This window comes from Anomaloglossus baeobatrachus, chromosome 5 (assembly GCF_048569485.1).
Source record: "Anomaloglossus baeobatrachus isolate aAnoBae1 chromosome 5, aAnoBae1.hap1, whole genome shotgun sequence".
Taxonomy (NCBI): domain Eukaryota; kingdom Metazoa; phylum Chordata; class Amphibia; order Anura; family Aromobatidae; genus Anomaloglossus; species Anomaloglossus baeobatrachus.
In genome coordinates, this window is record NC_134357.1 from 117770841 (window position 1) to 117796372 (window position 25532).

At 47.8% G+C, this 25532-nt stretch overlaps 1 protein-coding gene across 1 annotated transcript in view; it reads right to left on the reverse strand.

Moving 5' to 3' along the window:
* LOC142310945 (uncharacterized) overlaps nucleotides 1–25532 on the reverse strand; it is a 144078-nt gene that overhangs the window by 73164 nt on the left and 45382 nt on the right. The window contains exon 2 of the mRNA XM_075348799.1: nucleotides 5527–5902. Within this exon, the coding sequence (XP_075204914.1) occupies nucleotides 5527–5575 (49 nt within the window). The 5' untranslated portion in view covers nucleotides 5576–5902. The remainder of the gene's footprint in view (nucleotides 1–5526; nucleotides 5903–25532) is intronic.

Genomic DNA, 25532 nt, shown 5'->3' on the forward strand with positions numbered 1-25532 from the left:
AGGGAGTCGCTGTCATTAAAGGGTTTCCAGTCGTGTTTAGACAGATGTTATAGTGTGTCGGATCTACATCACTTACAAAATGGCACCTTGCTGTTTCCCAATCCCTTTGATCAAGTTAGCTGGTAAAATCATACAATTACTGTAATGTCAGCTAACATGTCTGTGTTTATGTAAATGTTCATTTCCCTCCAATTCATAAAACAACATATTTTGCAATAAATCATAATGGAAACTATGGAAGGGGTCCTCTGCTATCGCCAGATTGTTTGTATATGTGAAATAAAAGAATGTTGTGCTAATAAAATGAGTCACTCTACCACTTGTACTGTATGTTACTATAGTGTCTTGTTTCTGATCAGTAGACTTGTGGCTAACAGGCGCAGGTAGATCGGAGATCCACCCATGCCTGTTAACCCCTTAGATCGCGCTGTCAAACTCTAACAGAACAAACTAAAGCACTCCAGAGGGAATTGCGCTGTTCCCCGTCACCAACATTGGCTCTGTGAATCAATCACGAGGCGCCAATGGGTTGGCATGTCAGCATAGGGTCAGATGATGACTCCTGTTGCTGTCATGACACAAGCGTGCCAGTACTCACAGTAAAACAGCATTTCTCAATATCAGAAAAAATGGTAAATGAAAATAAATAAAATAGTGTATGGCTCTTTAATGACGGCTCGCTCGGCAAGCCCGCATTATTCCCCACACGTCTGCTGATCTTATCAGCAGACATATGTGGCTAAAGCTGGTGTCACACATAACGACGACGACAACGACGTCGCTGCTACGTCACCATTTCCTGTGACGTTGCAGCGACGTCCCGTCGCTGTCGCTGTGTGTGACATCCAGCAACGACCTGGCCCCTGCTGTGAGGTCGCCGGTCGTTGCTGAATGTCCAGCTTCATTTTTTGGTCGTCACTCTCCCGCTGTGACACACACATCGCTGTGTGTGACAGCGAGAGAGCGACGAAATGAAGCGATCAGGAGCCGGCACTGGCAGCTGCGGTAAGCTGTAACCAGCGTAAACATCGGGTAACCAAGGGAAGACCTTTCCCTGGTTACCCGATGTTTACGCTGGTTACCAGCCTCCGCTCTTGCTGCCAGCGCCGACTCCTGCACTGTGACATGTGGCTGCAGTACACATCGGGTAATTAACCCGATGTATACTGTAGCAAGGAGAGCAAGGAGCCAGCGCTAAGCAGTGCGCGCGGCTCCCTGCTCTCTGCACTGTGACATGTGGCTGCAGTATGCATCGGGTAATTAACCCGATGTATACTGTAGCAAGGAGAGCAAGGAGCCAGCGCTAAGCAGTGCGCGCGGCTCCCTGCTCTCTGCACTGTGACATGTAGCTGCAGCACACATCGGGTTAATTAACCCGATGTGTACTGTACCTAGGAGAGCAAGGAGCCAGCGCTAAGCGCGGCTCCCTGCTCTCTGCACATGTAGCACAGCGACGTTATGATCGCTGCTTCTGCTGTGTTTGACAGCTAAGCAGCGATCATAACAGCGACTTACAAGGTCGCTGTTACGTCACCGAAAATGGTGACGTAACAGCGACGTCGCTGTCGCTTAGTGTGACACCAGCTTAACAGGCGCGGATAGATTGGAGATCCACCAGTGCCAATTATCCCCTTAGATCACGCTGTCAGAGTTTAAAAGCCCCTTTACACACAGACTTTCTAGCGATCCCACCAGTGATCCCAACCTGGCCGGGATCGCTACAAAGTCTCTGGTGAGCTGTCAAACAGGCAAACCTGGCCAACGACACAACAGCGATCCGGACCGGCAGAACGACCTAGCTAGTCATTGGGGACGTTGTAAAGCAGCTTTTTGAAAGGGAAGTCGCTAACGAAGTCGCTGTAAAGTCCCCTTTACACACTAAAACTTTGCTGCATAGTGGGAAACAAAGGACCAAAGAATGGTCCTGAACGATTTGTAGCGATCACAACTTCACAGCATGGACCAGGTCGCTATAACGTCACAAAACCGGTGACGTTACAGCGATGTCGTTTGCGATGTTGCAGTGTGTGCACCTTAACAGTGCAATCCAAAGCGCTGAAGAGGGGATCGCGCCATTCCCCACCACCATCATCGGCTCCGTGACTCGATCATGGGGCGCCAATGGGATGGCATGTCAGCATGGGGTCAGATAATGACTCCTGTTGCTGCCATGACGTGTTTCCTGTGAATGCCGCCACAGCGTCGGCACTGACCGTAACACAGCATTTCTCATGATTAGAGAATATGGTAAATTTAAAAAAAAAAAAAAAAAAAAAATGTGCACTTGCAATTTCAACGCATTTGGAATTTTTTTTCCTGTTTTCCAGTATAATATGGGGCAGAAGGAATGGTGTTTTTCAAAAGTACAACTCATACTGAAAAGCAAGCCCTCATATGGCTATATTGACAGAAAAGTTTAAAAAGTTATGGCTCTTGGAAGAAGGGGAGGAAAAAACATTGAAAAATTGCCTGTGGGTGCAGGGGTTAATATGTTTCATATTGTTATAGGGATTGCCCTGGTTTAGAAAAATCACCATGTCTGATCATGGACTACATTTTGTATTGGAGCTCAGCCCTATTCACTTGAATGGGAATGAAGGGCAAGATTACACACAATCCATGGACACACATGGGAGCTCTTTCTGGAAAACAAAAAGTGGATACTTTTTTCACATTTGATAGAACCTTAAATGGGAATTGTACTTTCAAAAACATATTATAATCAAATATAATTAACTTTGTATAAATCTTATCTGCGAAATTGGTTACTTTGTCCCTTTATCAGCCACTTCTTTGCCACCCCATGCTTACTGAACCTAAAGGGTACCAAGAGTAGAATTTACTCCTATCCATAAGATAGGGGATACATTTCCAATTGCTAGGGCTCCGAATGCTGTGAAACCCACAGATCAAGAGAACGAGGCTTGCCCCATCTCAATGGAGTGAGGGCCAAGCATACACAGCTCCACTCCATTTTTCCTCAATGGGACGGTCAGAGATAGCCGGACACTGGTGTAATAAAATGGTTTTCATACATAACTTCTTTAATTTCTTTTAAAGCAATGGATTCGTCCTTTGATGCAGTAAACATATGTTGGCGATAAATGCATGACAGGTTATTGAAAAACGTATTGATTGCAAACTAAATAGAAACCATAACTTTTTCAGGGTCTAACAATATTTAGTGTTTAATTACCTATCAGTGATAAAAGTGATCTATGTGTGTATGTGAGCCATATCTAGTGCTATAGCTGCAGTGATTGTAGTGTAGCTGAACCAACCAACAAAGGATCAATCAGAAGTTGTATTTTGGCGCGGTGCACACAGCTAAGTAGAAGTATAGCAACATATGACACTGATACATAAATGTGCCTGAAACAGATCGATAAATACGTAGAAGTCCTCCATAGATTCCACATTTTTGGAAAGGCAACCCAAATTCTGAAATTGCAGTCGTGGCTTTTTTCTTTTCATTCATAAATGGGAAGAGACGTGACAGCTTCTGTAGCTATTTAATTGCAGTGTTCTCCTGCTTTATCTACAACTTTACTGGCAAGTAATAAAAAAAACATTTTCTTCAAGTTACCTTGTCATAACCATCATTTCCATAAACTTACTTTATATGAGATTCTCTATTGCTTTATTTTCAGTAAAAGCATAACACCAAGGCCATTTATCTTTCGGATATGCACGTTTCAGTTTAGACTATGTAATGGTGTGATGTGGCGGTCATTGCCTAGGTAAGGGTCTCGTGTCATTGTATAATGGCTTGCATAAAATATCCAAACACCTTATTAATGCATGAAGAAGAAATGTGCTAAGTGATATGTGATTAGACTCATGCTCCCCTTATGGTAACACCTGATAATAGAGGTACAAGCAGTAACCCCTAAGAGCTGACAATCTGTTTACTGCATTTAGATGGACTAAGGCTGCTTTCACACATCCGTTTTTTGCTGTCATTTTGCCATCATTTTGCAAAATGCGGATAAAACGGATCCGGTACCGGATCCGTTTTATTACCCACTGACTTGTATTAGTGCCGGATGGCCTTGCGTTGCATGTGGCGTCCGCCGGATCCGGCTAAATTTCTTCGTCCGGCTGCTGGAAAGGACGCAGCATGCAACGATTTTTGTCTCCAGCAAAAAAACAGGACCACGCCGGATCCGGTGCCGTATAATGGAAGCCTATGGGCGCCGGATCTGTCGTCATCTGGCATATGACGGAATCCAACGACGGATGCAGCTTTTTGAACTGAGCATGCTCAGTATCACAACGGATCCGTCAAAAAAGCGGAAGGAATGCATGGAAAAAACTGATGCGTTAAATCAGTTTTCGCCAGATCCGTCGCATCGTTTTTTTCACCGGATCGTGCCTGATGGCAAAAACCAGATGTATGAAAGCACCCTAAGGCTGCGTGCCCACGATCAGTTTTAGCAGCGTATTGGACGCTGCATGTTTTTGCTGCATCCAAAACGCTGCGTTGTACAGTACAAGCACAGTGGATGGGTTTTATAGATATATCATGCCTACTGTGCTTCTTTTAGATGCTCCGTATGTGACCTGCGGTGCGGCTTTCCGAGTTGCAGCATGACAATTTATTCTTGCGGTAATGCGGGAAAACACAGCAAAATTACGCTGCATCAGTAATCCTGATCGTGGGCATGGACAGCGCACTCTCCTGCCCAGGACGCTAGCATCTCCAGAAGAGAAAACACTCTGCGTCCAAAACGCTGGCAGATACCCTACGGCTATGTTCACACAGGACATTTTTGGTCAGGTTTTGCAGGGTTTTTGCCTTGGTTTAATGCAAATCCATGCTATTAAAATGCTGCCCTCACAGTCCCAGCAAAGCCTGTGATATTCCAGAAATCACACACACACACACACACACACACACACACACACACACACAAACACACACAAATCACAAACTCCTGCGGTTTTTTTTCTGACTTTTGTCAGCCACCTTGGTTTTTGCTCAGGTTTTGACAGAATGAGCATGTCAATTCTTTGCAAAACCTAAGGCTATGTCTGCACGTTGCTTTTTACCTGCTTTTTTGCAGCTTTTTCAACTGCAGCATTTAATGCCAAAATGGTTGTGTTCTGCACTGTCAATTGTTTTTGCCATTTGGGTTTTGCACTGCAAAGCTGAGTTTTTGACCAAAGTTCTGCAACAAAAAGGCTGCAGTTTGAACTGCATAGTGCGGACAAGAAACCCAAATTCCCATAGACTTTGCTTGAAAAGCAGAACACAACCATTTTGGCATTAAACGCTGCAGTTGAAAAAGCAGCAAAAAAGCAGGTAAAAAGCAACGTGCGGACATAGCCTAAGGCAAAAAACCCGTGGCAGAACTTCACGTTATTTCCTGGCAAAAGATGAGGTTTTGCTGCAGAAAAAACCTGACCAAAAACTCCCAATGTGAACATAGCCTTAGATGAGCTCATGGATTCCAGCAGTCATTCTATTTTGTAAATATTTAGTACAATATGAAGTTTACTTAATAAAAAGGATAGAAGCCATACCTCTCTTCCAATGTGGCAGGATGGCAAAGGTTTTGTGCCAGTTAAACATTGTCCCCCTGTGACAGGCGGATAGGCGCAGCTTGCTGTGCACTTGGGTCTCTCCAGAAAGTAGTGACGGATTAATGCTGCGGAATCCTCTTTGCTTAATTCAAGGCTATAGAGTAATCGGCTTCTCGTTCAGTATCCATGATAGTCAGCATGGCTGAGGTCCGGACTGTGATATGTGCAGCCAGTTATCTGGAGAAGCAGCTTTCCAGCTGGAGAGGGAACTGGAGACTGGATTCTTGTCTCTGCCACAGAGGAAACTGAGCTAAAAGCTCAATCAGTGCTGGCTCTTTCAGAGGCTGTTCTGTAGGTGGCTCCCGGCCAGGAGTGACTGAAAAAAAAGGGAGCAGCCCTTAGGAATGTATCTCCCTTGGTTGATAAGCCAAGATGACTGGATGGCTTGAAACTACCTCTGTTAGGGGAGAACCCTTAAAATGCCTAAGATATTACACAATCCCAGAGCATCCAGTATAATACAATAACAATATGCAATGAAGTAACGGGAGCAATGACATGGAAAATCTACAGCAGAAGTAAATATTATTTTACATCGAGCAGCAACAGTTTATCATTTCTGCATTTCCTGATTTTATAGCAGTGCGATGTATTTTCTCAGTTTCCGCACAAACGTTCATTATTTTGATGAAAATGGTACAGCATATCGATTAAAATGAATGTTAAAATTCAATCTCACTTGGATTATGCTATTGTTACCCAATCCGCTGTATGAAAGGATCATTTTGGGGTCAATTTTTCTCCATAAAGTTGACATCACACATAAGTAGAGGGGTTTTGGGGAAGGGGGGAAATAATAAATAACCTTTTAAGTGTCTAAGGGCTCATGCGCACGTCGTGTCGTGTCCCTGCAGAAATTTCTGTAGGGATTTGACAGCTCATGTGCGCGTCAAATCGCTGCAGAAACACTGCATAATAGATGCAGTGTTTCTGCAGAAAAAAAGCCGATTTCATGCGCTCTGGATGCGTCTCCCTTAGGCCCCCTTCACCCGCACGTGTTTCCGGTACGTGCTAGGTCCGTGCCCGCATGTACCGAAGACACGGGCACATGTAAACCCATTAAAATCAATGGGTTTATGTGCACGCATGTGTGCAGCCATTGGCCCGTGCCTCCGTGTGGAGCAGACATGATGAGCCCATGTGCTCCACACGGATGCATGTCCGTTTTTCTCCGGCAGCACGGGTGTCACGCGGCCCGCACACATACCACACGGATGTAGTGTGGATGCGGTCCCGTGTGACACGCGCCGGAGAAAACTCATGTGTCAGAGAAAAAAATAACAAATCTTTACTCACCTTCTCCAGCCCTCCTGTCTCTGCGCTGCTGTCACTTGCTGCCAACAGCCGCTCATTATGTTCATTGAATATTCACTTCACTGCGGCGGAAGCGGAAGCAGCGGAGAGTCGGCAGGACCGGAGACCGAAGATCAGTACCCTGGACAGCGAAGCCAGGGACAGGTGAGTTGAAAGTTCCCATTCTCCATGTGTTATCACGAGAATGGGAATAAACACGACACACGGAGGGGAAAACGCACCTTTGACACGTCAGTGAAACACGTGCGTGATTTTCACAGACGTGTGAAGGGGGCCATAGACAGAGGAGGACCTGCATCCAAAGGGCGTGGAATAATTGACATGTTTCTTCTTAGAACACAGTGATTTGGAACAAAATTTTGGCATCCAAATCGCTGCGCTCTCAAACGCAACGTGCGGACGTCTCATGCACAATCTCCATAGATTGTGTAGGGGAAAGCATGACGCATGCATTTACGCTGTGGTGCAATACGCAGCGTAAATGCATGAAATTCGGCAACGTGCACATGAGCCCTAATTGAGTTTAGCGAGTAGCTAACTTTTCGTATTCGCTATACTCATAACTAGTACTGTCTAATACTCGCGTATTCATTCCGAATAGCGTGAACAATGCAAGTCAATGTGGAAAACACACAAAGTAACAAGTAACCTGAATGCCGTACTATTCGTGAGAGTAGCAAATAGTACGACATTCGGGTTACTCGTTATATTGCGTGTTTTTCCCATTGACTTGCATTGCACACACTATTCGGAATGAATACACAAGTATTAGACAGTACTCATTATGAGTATAGCGAGTACGAATAGTTAGGTACTCGCTTAACTCTCTAGTGTCTATATTTACCATATTTTCAGTTTTGGTCTAAAATGCTGCAAGAACATGTTTTAAGGGAAATAATAAATACAAAAAACATACTGCATTTTTCTGGCTTCTTTGTGTCACAGGCAAGGGACAGATCACAACCGGGGGGGGCCGCTCGATGCGCTCGGATCTGGGCGGTGGCTGTGGCTCGAGTGGCAGCCGGATCTGGGGCTTGCGCAGCCGTCCGTCGCCCACAATTGAAAAGGAGATATTTACAGGGGATTGTCTGTGACGCTACCCGTGGGTTGCGGTGATGAGATGGTAGCATCACCGCTACCTCTGGGGACAGTGCCCGGGACCGGTGGTGTGTGCAGCGAGGTGGTATCCCCTCCACGGGTAGGGGAGATGTGGTCCCGGGGCCCAGGGTATGGGGAGATATTTCAGGGAACAGTAACTCACAGTTCGGTTGTCATGGTGCTAGATGAGGTTGCACTGATGTGGTGAGACAATAAACACAGAGTCTTTTTGGTAAACCAAATTACCAGTGGCCAGCCGCCACGGCCAGGTGTATTCTGGTCCCTCAAGCGGGATGATGGTCTGTGTCACTTTCATGGGAATCACATGACTATTTATATTCCTTGAAGGAGTTGTCCACTACTCAGACATCCCCTTCTCAATTATAATATTCACATATGCGGAATTAAAACACCTGATACTTACCTCCGTTGCTGGCACCGCTCCAGTGATGTTGGCACCTTGTCTCCCGGGGCTTGCATAACGTCATGTCACGTGAGTCCTGCAGCCAATCAGTGGCCGCTTATAAAAGAGGCAATCATGGGTATTCTCTCATCAGAGATGCAGTACAGTCATGGCCAAAAGTTTTGAGAATGCTACAAATATTAATTTTTACAAAGTCTACTGCTTAAGTTTTTCTAATGGAAATTTGCATATACTCCAGAATGTCATAAAGAGTGATCAACTTAACAGCAATTACTTGGAAAGTCAATATTGGCTAAGAAAATGAACTTCAACCCCCAAAACACATTTCAACATCATTGCATTCCTGCCTTAAAAGGAGCAGCTAACATTGTTTTAGTGATTGTTCCATTAACACAGGTGTGGGTGTTGTTGAGGACAGGGCTGGCGAACAATCAGTCATGATTAAGTAAGAATGACACCACTGGACACTTTAAAAGGAGGCTGGTGCTTGGTATCATTGTTTCTCTTCAGTTAACCATGGTTATCTCTAAAGAAACACGTGCAGCCATCATTGCTCTGCACAAAAATGGCCTAACAGGGAAGAGTATCGCAGCTACAAAGATTGCACCTCAGTCAACAATCTATCGCATCATCAAGAACTTCAAGAAGAGAGATTCCATTGTTGCCAAAAAGGCTTCAGGGCGCCCAAGAAGGACCAGCAAACGACAGGACAGTATCTTAAAACTGTTTCAGCTGCGGGATCGGACTACCAGCAGTGCCGAGCTAGCTCAGCAATGGCAGCAGGCTGGTGTGAGTGCTTCTGCACGCACTGTGAGGCGGAGACTACTTGAGCAAGGCTTTGTTTCAAGGAGGGCAGCAAAGAAGCCACTTCTCTCGAGAAAAAACATCAGGGACAGACTGATATTCTGCAAAAGGTACAGGGAGTCGCCTGCTGAGGACTGGGGTAAAGTCATTTTCTCAGATGAATCTGTGGCGCCCTGGACTAGCCAGGTCGTCACAGGTAACAACACACACACACACCCACCCTCAGCAGTTCACAGCAGTCATCCCCAGTGAGACCTGATTTCTTCCCTCGGGTTCAGACAGACACACCAGGTGGGCGGAGTTAAGCAGATAGGCACGCCCACCGAGGAGTCTAGCTGGCCTGAGGCAGGAAACACGTGCAGACAAGTCCAGGCAGAGAAAGAGAGAGGAGGTCTGCAGAGAGGCAGACGCAGTCTGGGGCCTAGGTTGGAGCCTAGGGCCCTCGTGTAGCCAGTCAGGCAGATGGTAGTGGCCGTCTGCGGGAGCTGGGAAGACAGTCTTGGTGGAACCGTAGGTAGCCGGGACAGGGTGGTGGCCCGTCCGGTACCGAACCGGGGAACCAGCTGGAAACCGGAGCACAGGAGGAGCGTACAAGAAAGTGCAGGATAGGACTCACAATACCAACCCGGGGTCAGGGGAAAAACACTGCAGCCGGCTGCGGGACCCGTCCATCCAGCCGTTTGTTTTACCAGAGACTTTGCATCCATTTGTGGCTGAGTGAGTACTACCGTGCCATCCGGCACCGTGCTGCGCAGTCCAAGCGACCCTGCACCTTGCCAACCCTGCCTCCCCGACACCTCACCGGGCCCCGGGACCACCAACCCCCTACCCACGGAGGGGAGAGAAACATCCCAGCTGCTCCCTACCATCGCTCCCAGGATCCCCGTCAATAGCAGCGGTGGTGCCCAACCTCACCACAACCCGTGGGTGGCGTCACGGACCAAATCCCCAAACCAAACTACTCCCCTTTCACTCATGGGCGAGGAGCGCCGCTCGAGTCCCCGAATCCGGCCCACCGCTCGAGCCACCGAGCAGCAGCAGCGCCGGACCCGAGTGTGGTGAGCGCAGCGCTCCTCCCCGCCCGCGACAAATCCCCTTTTCAATTGTTTGGGACATCTGGAAAACAGCTTATTAGGAGAAGAAGAGGTGAGCGCTACCAGCAGTCTTGTCTCATGCCAACTGTTAAGCATCCTGAAACGATTCATGTGTGAGGTTGCTTCTCAGCCAAGGGAATCGGCTCACTCACAGTCTTGCCTAAAAACACAGCCATGAATAAAGAATGGTACCAGAATGTCCTCCAAGAGCAACTTCTCCCAACTGTCCAAGAGCAGTTTGGTGCCCAACAATGCCTTTTCCAGCATGATGGAGCACCTTGCCATAAAGCAAAGGTGATCACTAAATGGCTCATGGAACAAAACATAGAGATTTTGGGTCCATGCCCTTGAAACTCCCCAGATCTTAATCCCATTGAGAACTTGTGGGCAATCATCAAGAGATGGGTGGACAAACAAAAACCAACAAATTCTGGCAAAATGCAAGCATTGCTTATGCAAGAATGGACAGCTATCAGTCAGGATTTGATCCAGAAGTTGATTGAGAGCATGCCAGGGAGAATTGCAGAGGTCCTGAAGAAGAAGGGTCAACACTGCAAATATTGACTTGCTGCATTAACTCATTCTGTCAATATAACCTTTTGGTACTCATAATATGATTGCAATTATATTTCTGTATGTGATGTAAACATCAGACAAACACAATTAAAAACCAGAGGGCAACACATCATGTGAAAATATAATTTTGGTGTCATTCTCAAAACTTTTGGCCATGACTGTACACATCCTGTTGGATCACTATAATGTGACATGTTTGACACAAAGCAGGTGCAGTATTAGGTGGGACAGGACACAGCACAGCAGGCGTAATATCAAAGTCAGCAGCAGGAAACACATTAGGTGATTCATACCTGGAAAAAGCTTTGATTAAAGGAAACAACTGCCATGATAGATGTCAACAGTGTGTCCTGACTGCATTTTGCTGTTACGCTGCCCATGTTGTATCAGGATCATAAATGTTATTGAATTTGTAGCTGGTCAATTATTTCCTTAAGTACATTCAGACACTTAAAGACTTTGTGAGGCAGCGGGGATGTGAACTTCCTCTAATCTCATACATTCCTCCATAGCACATTAGGATACATTTCTACATACTAAGTTATATATACAATCTGGAATTATGAAAAGTAAATTTTTGTTATAAGTCTAAATAAGAAAGAGTAATGACTACACATCTAATACTCTGCAATCTGCACTTATGCGCTCTTATATCATGGCAAAAACATTCTCATTTTAACTGCATTTCCACAGGGAGACATTATCTTTTCAGAGGAACGTGTTATATTCCACATGTGCTGTACAGTAATAGTTTGCTGACTCATCCAAATCTGCACCAGAGGAGATAAAGCAGACAGGAATATTCAGTGAAGGAAGCCATGCTAGGAATGTGAAAAGACACATAAGCAAGCCTGCAAAGAAAAAGATTTTCTGTGACACCTGATCTATCAAATAAATTGTGATTACTACTAGTGATTAACAACCCAAACTATAAAATTCGGGGTTCGTACCAGATACCTTGTGTCTGATGCTTGAGCTCGAACACGGACTTCTCACGTGTCCGAGTTCGAAGTTCAGATGCTGAATAAAGTTTGTTGAAAGACTGCAGTGCAGCCAATCAACAAGCTTTGCGGCTAGGGGCAATTCCGGAGCCAACACAGCCATGCCAAGTATTGGTATGGCTGTCATTGGCAATGCACCACGGGACCCGACCTGTATAAAGGCCAGATCACGGGTGGAGCAGCCATTTTATTCTGTGCCTGGTGCAGAGTTCCCTAACAGACCCTAGTACAGAGTGCTGGAACAGAGCCTGGTGTACAGTACCCTAATAGAGCCTGGTGCAGAGTGCCCTAATAGAGCCTGGTGCAGAGTGCCCTAATAGAGCCTGGTGCAGAGTGCCTAAATAGAGCCTGCTGCAGAGTGCCCTAATAGAGCCTGGTGCAGAGTGCCCTAATAGAGCCTGGTGCATGGTGTCATAACAGAGTCTGGTGCACAATACCCTAATAGAGCCTGGTTCAGAGTGCCCTAATAGAGCCTGGTGCAGAGTGCCCCTTTTTGGGGTGCAAAGAATGGGGAGAGCATCAAATAGGGGACAGGAACATGGTCGTAGTGCTGTTGGTGGTGGTGGTGTAGCTGCTGGAGGGAGAGGACAAGCTTGATCTGTTCCTGCTGTGCGCCCAACTGAAGTACCTTTCTTTGGTGCACGCAGGCAACAAGGATGTTCTGAAATTTCATGGGCCTGAGTAAGGCTGCACAAATGGTCAGGCCAGAGGCGGTTTAGATTGGATACCTAAGCATGCCTCTAGTTCCTTTGCCTTGTCTTACAATCAGTCCCCTGCTGAAAGGGCAGAGTTTGCACCTGTGGCCCATGGTCATCTGTCTTCCACCTCACACCTTTGCAAATCAGCTAAGCAGTCTGAGCCCCAACTCATTCAGTCACTTCAGCTTTTTGATGATTCCGCTGGCTGGGGTTGTGTATGAGATTGAATACGTGGGAGGGCTAGTGCACACGGTCAGTGGACCACTAAAGCACAACTCTGATGACAACTGCTGTGGTTTTCTGCAGTGTGCAGACCAGTAAAGAGGGAAGGGATGAGTAATGGGTGGACGATGATGCTGGGGATGATGAGGTCCTAGGCCCAACATGGACTGAAGGTCCTCAGAGTGACGTGCGTAGTTTGGAGGAAGAGGAGATGGTCACGCTGTCTCAGCTGCACAGCAAAGAAGGGAGCAGAGTGCAAAAGCACAGCAGCAGGCCCTTAGCCAGTACGTCAGCTGCAACTGGCCACTGTGTGAATGAACTGAGCTCATCAAAGCCAGTTCAACGGAGCTCCATGGCGTGGCATTTCATCAGACAATGTGCTGATGACAAGACACAGGTAGTTCACAAGATGTTCTTAACCTGAGCACCACCTGCATGACGAGGCATCTGAATGCAAAGCACGAGCTACAGTGGAGTAGACACCTGAAAAACTAGGAAAGATCTGAGGCTCCTCCTGCTCCCACTTCTGGTGCCGTCTCGACCTCTTCCTCCTGCCCCCGAGCAAAAGGGCCAACTGGATCACCGCAAATAGAGGTTGTGTCAGCATCACCACCACCAGTAGTGTCTCCGAGCATCTCCACAACATCCCATGGAAGTGTTCAGCTGTACATCCCTCAAACATTGGAGAGAAATAGAAAGTACCCCCCTACCCACCCACGAGCTTTGGACCTAAATGACAGCAGTTCAAAATTCCTGGCCTTTGAAATGCTTTCATTCATGCAGGTGAAGAAAATTTCTGGTAGTGGCTGTCCCACAGTGCGCAGGTTCCAGCTGCCACTACTTTCAAAGCGGGCCATCCTTGCACAAACATGTTGTGGACAATATCATGTATGCACTGTGCAACACCATCAGTGGCAAGGTACAAATAACCACGAATACGTGGACCACTAAGCATGGGCAGGGACGTTATATCTCCAAAAAATGCCCACTGGATAAATGTAGTGGTGGCTGGCCCTGAGGCGGAAGGCGTTTTGGCGCATGTCCTACCACCACCGAGGATTACTGGACATTTTTCTGTCTATGTTGCCTCCTACTCCACTTCTGTCGCGGGCGGAGGAGGGGACGCTGCGCTCTCCTACTGCTCGGGTCTAGCCGCGGCTGCTGCGGCTGCTCGGTGGTGGCTCGAGCGGTGGGCCGGATCCCGGGGACTCGAGCGGCGCTCCTCGCCCATGAGTGAAAAGGGTGGGGATTGGATGGTGGGGATTTGGTTATTGTCCGTGACGCCACCCACGGTTGTTGTGAAGTTGGTGACACCACCGCTGCTCTGGACGGGGATCCCGGGAGCGGTGACAGGGAGCAGCTTTGATGTTAGTTCTCCCCTCCGTGGGTAGGGGGTTGGTTGTCCCGGGGCCCGGTGATGGAGTAGGGATGGATGGCAGGCAGGTTACGGGGCCTGGCGAGGTGCAGGTCGCGGGGGCAGCGCTGTGCCGCACGGCACGGTGGTACTCACTCAGCCAATGATGAGGACACAGTTCTCGGTAAAACACTCGGCTGGATGGACGGGTCCCACAGACAGCTGCGGTGTTGTTCCTCCCGGCAGGTTGATGGTGACTGCCTTTCCCTGCACCTATGTAGTGTAACGGTTCCAATGGGTTCCCACCGGTAACCCGCTCCGCAGCTTGGATGGGTGCTGTAGGAGCCCCTTTTGCTGCAGGCTCTGGCCCTGGGAACTTTAGCCTTGGCGGTGACTGTGTTTCCCTATCTTGGTTGGACAGTTGCCTTCTGTCGGGACTTGGCTGCTGGGAAACCCAGGAGGTTCCCTTCGCTAACGGATTTGGCAAATTCATGGCGACTCCTAGCCTTGCCGGGGTCCATAAGCCCCTGCCAGATGGTGCTGGCTTCTCTTTGCGTACCGGTCCGGTACCACCGGGCCACCGCCCGTCCACGGTCCTTACGGTTAGCTCCAATAGGCCACTCCTGCAGACGGTCACCACCATCTGCCAACCTTGCTGATCCGTCCGGGCCACACACCCGGACCAACTTCAGGCTTCTCTACTGCCACTTTCCTCCTTCCACTTCCACTTCCAAACTCTATCTGTCCACTTTTCCCGCCTCCAGCACTGTGCACTCCTCGGTGGGCGGGGCCAACCGCCTGGCCCACCCCCATGGTGTGGACATCAGCCCCTGGAGGAAGGCAACAAGGGTTTGTGTCTGACTTCGGTGTGCCTGACCAGGAGTGTGGGGTGTGTAGGTGTTGTTCTCTGTGGCCCCTGGCTTGTCCAGGGCACCACACTTCCTCCACTGCCTTCTCATCCAGGCAGCGTAACACCTGCACAACCAACTTCAGCACTGCCAGGGGGAAAACACGGCAGTCGTTTCTGATACTCATCTGTTTGGAGGGAAAATCCCACACCGCGCAGGAGCACTGGACGGGGATCAAATAACAGACCGATGAGTGGTTGGTGGTGCTGAATCTCAAGCCTGGCCTGGTGGTGTGCGATAATGGGCAAAATCTCATAGCAGCTCTGGGTCTAGCCAGTTTGATGCACATCCCTTGCCTGGCGTATGTGCTGAATTTGATGGTGCAGAGTTTCTCCAAAAATGACCCCAAAATATCAGAGCTGCTGCAGGATGTGCAGGCAACCTGTGCATGCTTTTGGCATTCTAAGGCTGCTTTCACACCTCCGGTTTTAGCAGAGCCGGCCAATGCGGCTCTAAAACCTATGCAACAGATGCGGCAACAATACCGCATCCTTTGCATAAGTTTTTGATATGCGGCCCGTCCGGTTTTTGCCGCTTGTGGCATGCTACTGAGCATGCGCAGTGAAAAAAAATGCATGCAGCGGCCGGATGCGGTGCTTGCCGCAGGGACGCCGCATGCGGCGTCCATAGGCATGCATTACAAATCGCGCCGCATCGGCTAGATGCGGCACGATGCGTTTTTTTTTTGCCGGACAAAAAAATCGTGCCAGGCAACGTTCCAACCGGCCGCCGCATCGGCTAAATCTGCCGCATGTGGCAAAAACCGGACCGAACGCAAGCCCATGCAGCACAATCCGGCACTAATGAAAGTCTATGCAAAAAAAACGCAACCGGCGGCGAAAAAAAAAGGTTGCGGTTTTTCTGCAAAGCGCCGGATTGTGCCGCACAGGAAAAACTGGAGGTGTGAAAGCAGCCTAACCCAGCTGCTGCTCGCCTGTCTACGCTGCAACGTCATTTCTGCCTTCACGCTCACTGCCTCATATGCATCGTACCCACAAGTTGGAACTCCACCCTCCATATGCTGGAGAGACTGTGAGAACAGCAGCAGGCAATAATTGAGTTTCAGCTGCAGCATACATGGGTGAGTCACTGAGCGGGACAATACTGTGGCGCCCTGGACAGCCAGGACGTCACAGGTACTACAACAACACACCCCACACCCCGGCTAGGGACACCAAAGTCAAGCACGGAGAGGCTGATTTGAGTGAACCGTAAGGACCGGGGACGGGCGGTGGCCCGCCGGTACCGGATCGGGGAGTGAAGAGAAGCCAGCACCATCCGGCAGGGCCTACGGACCCCAACCAGGCTAGGAGTCGCCGTAAAACTGGTCAAATCCGTTAGCGAAGGGAACCTCCGGGGTTTCCCAGCAGTCAAGACCCGATTGAAGGCAACAGCTCACACCGTAGAGGGAAACACAGTCACCGCCAAGGCTACAGTTCCCAGGGCCAGAGCCTGCGGGCAAAAGGGGCTCCCTCAGCATCCATCTAAGCTGGGGAGCGGGTTACCGGTGGGAAGCCATTGGAACCGTAAACACAACACAGGTGCAGGGAAAGGCAGTCACTATCAACCTACCGGGAGGAGAAACACCGCAGCCGCCTGTGGAACCCGTCCATCCAGCCGTTTGTTTTACCGGAGACTTTGCATTATTCATTGGCTGAGTGAATACCACTGTGCCGTGCGGCACCGCGCTGCCCCCGCGACCCTGCACCTCACCAGGCCCCGTAACCCGACTGCCATCCCTAACCCTCACCGGGGCCCCGGGACAACCAACCCCCCTACCCACGGAGGGGAGAAACAACATCCAAGCTGCTCCCCGTCATCGCTCCCGGGATCCCCGTCCAGAGCAGCGGTGGTGTCACAACCTCACCACAACCGTGGGTGGCGTCACGGACAATATCCCCAAACCACCCCACCCCCCTTTAACTCACGGGCGAGGAACGCCGCTCGAGTCCCCGGAATCCGGCCCACCGCTCGAGCCACCACCGAGCAGCAGCAGTAGCAGCCGGACCCGAGCAGTGGGTGAGCGCGGCCTCCCCTCCTCCGCCCGCGACGATACCACTTCACAACCAACGAGTGGACCTCCATGCAGGACGTGTGTGGCGTGTTGTGCTGCTTCGAGTACTCCATAAACATGGTCAGCAGTGATGACGCCATCATCAGTGTTAGTATCCCACTTCTATGCCTCCTTGAAAAAACATTTCAAGTGATGACAGATAAGGTGTTAACATAAGAGGAAAAGGAGGAGAAATAGAGACCATTCACATGATTATCATGCCAGTCGTCCACACATGGCTTGGAGGATGGGTTCCTGTGCCACTAGCGAACAGTTACACAACTGTCTGACCAGGAGACATTTTTGTAGGATGAAGAGGAGGAACGGTGTTCACAGCCAGGTGGCACTCAAAGCAAAGCAGCTTACGGGCATAACTGGAGGGTGGCTTGGGAGATACAGAGGACACAGATGATGCAACTCCCACCAAGAACAGTTTGTCGTCGCCTCTCGGTAGCCTGGCACACATGACTGCTGCTACCAGTACTGATTACTGGGTGGTCACCCTGCTGATCTCTGCTACAAGGGCAAATCTTTCTTCCGTCACTGGAGCTTGATCGGGAATACAAGCGCACCCTGGTAGATGAACTACTGTTGGTGTTCCCATTATATATATATATATATATATATATATATATATATATATATATATATAGATATACAGTGCCTACAAGTAGTATTCAACCCCCTGCAGATTTAGCAGGTTTACACATTCGGAATTAACTTGGCATTGTGACATTTGGACTGTAGATCAGCCTGGAAGTGTGAAATGCACTGCAGCAAAAAAGAATGTTATTTATTTTTTTATTTTTTTTTTTTTTAAATTGTGAAAAGTTTATTCAGAGGATCATTTATTATTCAACCCCTCAAACCACAAGAATTCTGTTTGGTTCCCCTAAAGTATTAAGAAGTATTTCAGGCACAAAGAACAATGAGCTTCACATGTTTGGATTAATTATCTCTTTTTCCAGCCTTTTCTGACTAATTAAGACCCTCCCCAAACTTGTGAACAGCACTCATACTTGGTCAACATGGGAAAGACAAAGGAGCATTCCAAGGCCATCAGAGACAAGATCGTGGAGGGTCACAAGGCTGGCAAGGGGTACAAAACCCTTTCCAAGGAGTTGGGCCTACCTGTCTCCACTGTTGGGAGCATCATCCGGAAGTGGAAGGCTTATGAAACTACTGTGAGCCTTCCACGGCCTGGACAGCCTTTGAAAGTTTCCACCCGTGCCGAGGCCAGGCTTGTCTGAAGAGTCAAGGCTAACCCCAGGACAACAAGGAAGGAGCTCCGGGAAGATCTCATTGCAGTGGGGACATTGGTTTCAGTCAATACCATAAGTAACGTACTCCACCGCAATGGTCTCCGTTCCAGACGAGCCCGTAAGGTACGTTTACTTTCAAAGCGTCATGTCAAGGCTCGTCTACAGTTTGCTCATGATCACTTGGAGGACTCTGAGACAGACTGGTTCAAGGTTCTCTGGTCTGATGAGACCAAGATCGAGATCTTTGGTGCCAACCACACACGTGACGTTTGGAGACTAGATAAATAAGAAAAACAAAAGGAGCGCACCCTCATATCAATATAATTAAGGTATCAAGGGGGTGCTATCTGGTGCGGTAAGTTATAATGAGAAAAAGGAGAAGAAAGCAACCGCACATGAATCAGATGCACACCGATAGTATAAAATATATAATTTGCCTTTATTGTATATCAATATTTAAAACCATTTAAAACCAGAGATACAAAAGTGAACATGCAAACAAGAGGTGAGGTCGGTTCACCCTGGGCAAAAAATAACAGCATTACATAGGAAATGGTGAAGATAAATACATAAATAACCAAAATTTAGATGCTGTAAATGATGCCAAATAGAAATGCTGAAATGTACCCAATGTTTGATCTGGACCCACAATAGCAGCAACAACGTCTCTTAGATGAACGTCTGTAACATATCCCTATAAGATATACAGTCATAGAGAGGGAAAGGGTTACCTACAGATGCATTGGATATAACGATTATATAGAAGGACAATCACAGGACATAAGAATAAGTTCCTGATCTTAAATATCCTGAGCATGTACATAAACCATGGACGTTTGAGCACATATCCATAAACAATACAGAACCTCCCAGGGGGTTTGTTAATAGTGCATGCTGCAGCTAAAGTCTAATGCACAAGAAAAATGCCGGTTAAACCAATAAGTGCATGTAATCTGATAGTCAGGGGAGACCAGACCAGTAATGGGGAGTCAAACATGAATCTAAAGCGGCAATATACCCAGGGTTAGCAGGACAACGCGTGTCGCCGCCTGAGCGGCTTCCTCAGGGCAAGTGCAAGTTTGGAGACTAGATGGCACTGCATACAGTCAAGCATGGTGGTGGCAGCATTATGCTGTGGGGCTGTTTCTCAGCCAAAGGGCCTGGCCATCTGGTCCGCATCCATGGGAAGATGGATAGCACGGCCTACCTGGAGATTTTGGCCAAGAACCTCCGCTCCTCCATCAAGGATCTTAAGATGGGTCGTCATTTCATCTTCCAACAAGACAACGACCCAAAGCACAAATCCAAGAAAACCAAGGCCTGGTTCAAGAGGGAAAAAATCAAGGTGTTACAGTGGCCTAGTCAGTCTCCTGACCTTAACCCAATTGAAAACTTGTGGAAGAAGCTCAAGATTAAAGTCCACATGAGACACCCAAAGAACCTAGATAACTTGGAGAAGATCTGCATGGAGGAGTGGGCCAAGATAACTCCAGAGACCTGTGTCGGCCTGATCAGGTCTTATAAAAGACGATTATTAGCTGTAATTGCAAACAAGGGTTATTCCACAAAATATTAAGCCTAGGGGTTGAATAATAATTGACCCACACTTTTATGTTGAAAATGTATTAAAATTTAAATGAGCAACATAACTTGTTGGTTTGTAAGATTTATGCATCTGTTAATAAATCCTGCTCTTGTTTGATGTTTGCAGGCTCTAACTTATTTGCATCTTATCAAACCTGCTAAATCTGCAGGGGGTTGAATACTACTTGTAGGCACTGTATATATATATACACTGCTAAAAAAATTAAAGGGAACACTCAAATAATACATCGTAGAATAAAATATTCTCATTGAATACTTTGTTCTGTACAAAGTTGAAAGTGCTGACAACAAAATCACACAAAAATCATAGATGGAAATGAAATGTTTTAACCAATGGAGGCCTGGATTTGAAGACACACACACACAAAATGAAAGTGGAAACAAGTCAAAATGAAAATCAAAACAAGGCAAAATGAAAGTTAAAACAAGTCAAAATGAGGCTCAGTATTGTGTGTGGCCTCCACGTGCCTGTATGACCTCCCTACAATGCCTGGGCATGCTCCTGATGAGGTTGTGGATGGTCTCCTAAGGGATCTCCTCCCAGACCAGGACTAAAGCATCCGCCAACTCTTGGACAGTCTGTGGTGCAACGTGATGTAGGTGGATGGAGCGAGACATGATGTCCCAGATGTGATCAATCGGATTCAGGTCTAGGGAAAGGGCGGGCCAGTCCATAGCTTCAATGCCTTCATCTTGCAGGAACTGCTGGCACACTACAGCCACATGAGGTCTAGCATTGTCCTGCATTAGGAGGAACCCAGGGTCAACCGCACCAGCATACGTTCTCATAAGGGGTCTGAGGATCTCATCTCGGTACCTAATGACAGTCAGGCTACCTCTGGCGAACACATGGAGGGCTGTGTGGCTCTCCCAAGAAATGCCACCCCACACCATTACTGACCCATTGCCAAACCAGTCATGCTGAAGGATGTTGCAGGCAGCAGATCACTTTCCTTGGCGTCTCCAGACTCTGTCACGTCTTTCACATCTGCTCAATGCAAACCTGCTTTCATCTGTGAAGAGCACAGGGCACCAGTGGCGAATTTGCCAATCCTGGTGTTCTGTGTCAAATGCCAAGCGTCCTGCATGGTGTTGGGCAGTGAGCACAAGCCCCATCTGTGGATGTCGGGCCCTTATGCCATCCTCATGGAGTCGATTTCTAACCGTTTGTGCAGACACATGCACATTTGTGGCCTGCTGGAGGTCATTTTGCAGGGCTCTGGCAGTGCTCCTCCTGTTCCTCCTTGAACAAAGGCAGAGGTAGCGGTCCTGCTGCTGGGTTGTTGCCCTCCAACGGCCCTGTCAGGAAAAGGGGGGAGGAAGTGGAAGTTACATCCCCCTCTTTCCACCCGACAGAGCACGTGACTCGCTCTCTAGCGCCCCTCTGATAGTCAGGCCAATTATTGAATTGCCCGACAATAAGCAAGGAGGTCGCTATTCTACTATGCCGATGATTGAAGGGTTCCCGGTGAGAGTAAGGTATATATTCCCCCGACTCCTGCAGGCGGAATATATCTAAACCTCCCCAGATCTCACTGGTCGCCCCACAATGATCCTTGGCATAAACTTGCTGCCACCAATCGATTATGATAACTATTACGCCGAGCTCACCGACGTGGAATTCAGGTTCGAGATAACAGAACAGCCCAAGATTAAATTATATATTTTTTATCGCCTTAAGGGCACACTAGATACTACAATATATACAATATGGAATTTACAGAATATATATATATATATATATATATGTCGGAGTACATTTACAGATAAGACGTGGTCACAAACAGAGTCAGATCAAGCAGTTACCTTATGCGTCTGGCCACAGGGGGCGCCGTTCGACCAGGGTTTCATGGACTTCCTTACATGTGTATGGTACGCATGACCCCCGAGTAAAGACAATCCGCAGACCCCTACACCTACTTTTTTCTGTTCTGTCTTGGGCTTATAAGGCCCCCCTCGTGACATCATCCTGGCTGGGAATTCCCTCCCCCTGCTGCTAGCTGAGAATAATCTAACATTATATTTCCCAGCCTAGCTCTGCCCCTGAGCTACTCACACGGACGATATGACCCTCATTTTTGTCGTCGTGAATTGATCTCCGTTTTGATAGGAAATATGAGAGTCCTGCAGGCTTCCTGTGGCCAAAATATGTGTTACATGCGTCTGGCCCTCAGGAATATGAAAATATGCCTGTCTTGTTTGTGGGGGCGATGTACCCCCCAATATTGAAACTCTTCTGACGGTTCCGAATAGTCTGGAGGAGACATTTGAGTTAAGTTATAAACCTGGAGCTCCCCTCCTACCACCTGTGTAGGGCAATTCACTCCGCAGGTGGTGTGCTGGTCCAAGAGCTATCCTAATTGGATTTTGACACCTTGAGTGTTACATTTGCTGGGTCTCCAGGCAGCTGGAAGGGAGGGGGTGACATCATGGAGTAGCTGACTGACATGAATAACTCATAATTCTAATCATATCTCAGGATGCCACTTACAGGCCCCCTCCACGTTTCCTGGTGTACTTACCTGGTAGTCTCCTGGCCCCCTAATACTGTCTCCTAGTAGCGTCTCCATCCTCTGGACACTACGCTGACAGACACAGCAAGCCTTCTTGCCACAGCTCGCATTGATGTGCCATCCTGGATAAGCTGCACTACCTGTGCCCTTACTATTGTGATTATGCTGAGTTTTATGCGTAGATTTTCCCCACAGATGTGCATTAGATGCAGAAAAATTGCTGGTAAAAGTGTTTTCACTGAGTCAAAGCATGAATAACACATGTACTCTGCACGTGACAGTATCAATAACATTTTGTCAAAGGCAAATACCAGAAAGTATCAAATACAAAGCAGCTTAATTTAACACAACATACCAATAAGAGACAAAAACTGCAGAATCAAGATTGCGATAAAAACATAAGTAACCTAATTTAGCTAATAAGCGCCAAAGTCCTGCAAAGAATCTAAAGCATCAACAACTCCCCACATACTCATCATAGAAATGTAGCCTAAAGGTGCAGAATCAGTAGTATAAACATGCCTGACTTACACCCTAGCAAGGATGTGATTCCCTTCAAGCAATCAGCGCTGCTCTGTATATACGCTGACCAAAATACGAACACAACACTTTTGTTTTTGCTCCTATTTTTTATGATCTAAGCTCAAAGATGTAACATTTTTTCTATGGACACAAGAGGCTTTTTTCTCTAAAATATTGCTCACAAATTTGTCTAAATCTGTGTTATTGCTTCTCATTTACTGAGCTAATGCATCCATCTCACAGGTGTGGCATATCAAGATGTTGATTAAATAGTATAATTGTTGCACAGGTGTGCCTTAAGCGGGCTTTACACGCTGCGACATCGCTAGCCGATGCTAGCGATGTCAAGCGTGATAGCACCCGCCCCCATCGTACGGCCGATATGTGGTGATCGCTGCCGTAGCGAACATTATCGCTAAGGCAGCGTCACACGCACATACCTGCTCTGTGACGTCGCTGTGACCGGCGAACCGCCTCCTTTCTAAGGGGGTGATTTGTTCAGTGTCACAGCGACGTCACAGCAGCGTCACTGAACCGCCGCCCAATAGAAAAGGAGGGGCGGAGATGAGCGGCCGGAACATGCCACCCACCTCATTCCTTCCTTTTCCGGTGGACGCAGGTAAGAAGATGTTTGCCGTTCCAGCGGCATCACACACAGCGATGTGTGCTGCCGCAGGAACGACAAACAACATCGTTACTGCAGCAGCAACGATATTTGGGAAGAGGGGGGCATGTCACCGATGAGCAATTTTGAACGTTTTTGCGACGATTCAAAATCGCTCATAGGTGTCACACACAATGACATCGCTAAAGCGGCCGGATGTGCGTCGCTTTAGCGATCCCGTAGCGTGTAAAGCCACCTTTAGTCTAGCCACAATAAAGGACACTCTAAAATGAGCAGCTTTACACAATTTGGAGTGTCCGGGGGAGTCAGAAAAGCAGTCAATATTTTCTGGGATCACCATTTGCCTCCTGTAGTGCAACACATCTCCTTTGCGTAGAATTGATCAGATTGTTGACTGCGGCCTGTGGATTGTTGGTCCACTCCTCTTCAATGGCTGCATGAAGTTGCTTGATATTGGCAGAAACTTGAACTCACTATTGTATACGGCGATCCAGATCATCCCAAACATGCTCAATGGGTGACATGTCCGGTGAGTATGCTACAGTGCAAGAACTGGGATGATTCAGCTTCCAGGAATTGTGTACAGATCCTTGCAACATGCAGCATTATGATGCTGCAATATGTGGTGATGGTCATTGATGAATGGCAACAATGGGCTTCAGGATCTTGTCACAGTATCTCTGTGCATTCAAAATGGCATCAATAACAAGCATCTGTGTTCAATGTCCATAACATGCACCTGCCCAAACCATATCCTCACACGGGAACCTTGATTCACAACGTTGACATCAGCAAACAGCTCACCCACATGACTCCAAACATGCAGTCTGCCATCTACCCTTTACAGTGAAAACTGAGATTCATCGATGAAGAGAACACCTCTCCGAAGTGCCTGACGTCATCAAATGTGAGCATTTGATCACTCAAATTGGTTATGACAACGAACTGCAGTCAAGAGGACGACAAGCATGCAGAGCTTCCCCGAGATGGTTTCTGATAGTTTATGCAGAAATTCTTTGGTTATACAAACTGATTAATGCAGCAGCTGTCCAAGTGGCCAGCCCCAGACGATCTAGAAGCTGAAGATGCTGGATATTGAGTCACTGGGCTGGTTTAGTTACACGTGGTCAGTGGTTGTGAGGCCGGTTGGCTGTACATCCAAATTCCATGAAACACCTTTAGAGATGGCTTATGGTAGAGAAATGAACATTCAATTCTCGGCAACAGCTCTGGTGGACGTTCCTGACTCAATATGCCAATTGCGTTCCCCCTCAAAGCCTGCAACATATTGGACATTGTACTGTGTGATAAAACTGCATATTTTAGAGTGGTCTTTTATAGTGGCCAGCCTAAGACACACCTGTGCAGTAATCATGCTGTCTAATCTATATCTTGATATGCCACACCTGTGAAATGGATGGACTATCTTAGCAATGGAGAAGTGCTCACTAACACAGATTTAGACTGGAGACTAAGTCCAGATTTCTTGCTACTGCACATGTGCGAGCGCCGGAGACTAAGTCCTATCTTGGAGCCATTGCACATGTGCGGGTGACATCATCGCTGACACGAGGTCACATGTCTCTGACACCTTCTATGCCGATTGGTCGCTGGTCATGTGCTTGTGATGCCTTGCTCGGTGATAGGCCAGCATGACGTCACTCCTGTCGTTCTGGCAGCGGATTGGCTCTGGTGTCCTCCATCTTGGATGAGGCACAGAGTCTATATAAGACCCTGACACACGCCGCATGGCGCTCAGTCCTCTTGGTTCATGCATAAGAGTAGACGCTCTGTGCGCGTTCCTCTAGGCATTCCTCTGTCTATGCTAGGTGAGCGCTACCGTCAGGGTAGCGTTCTTATACCTTACAGCTTC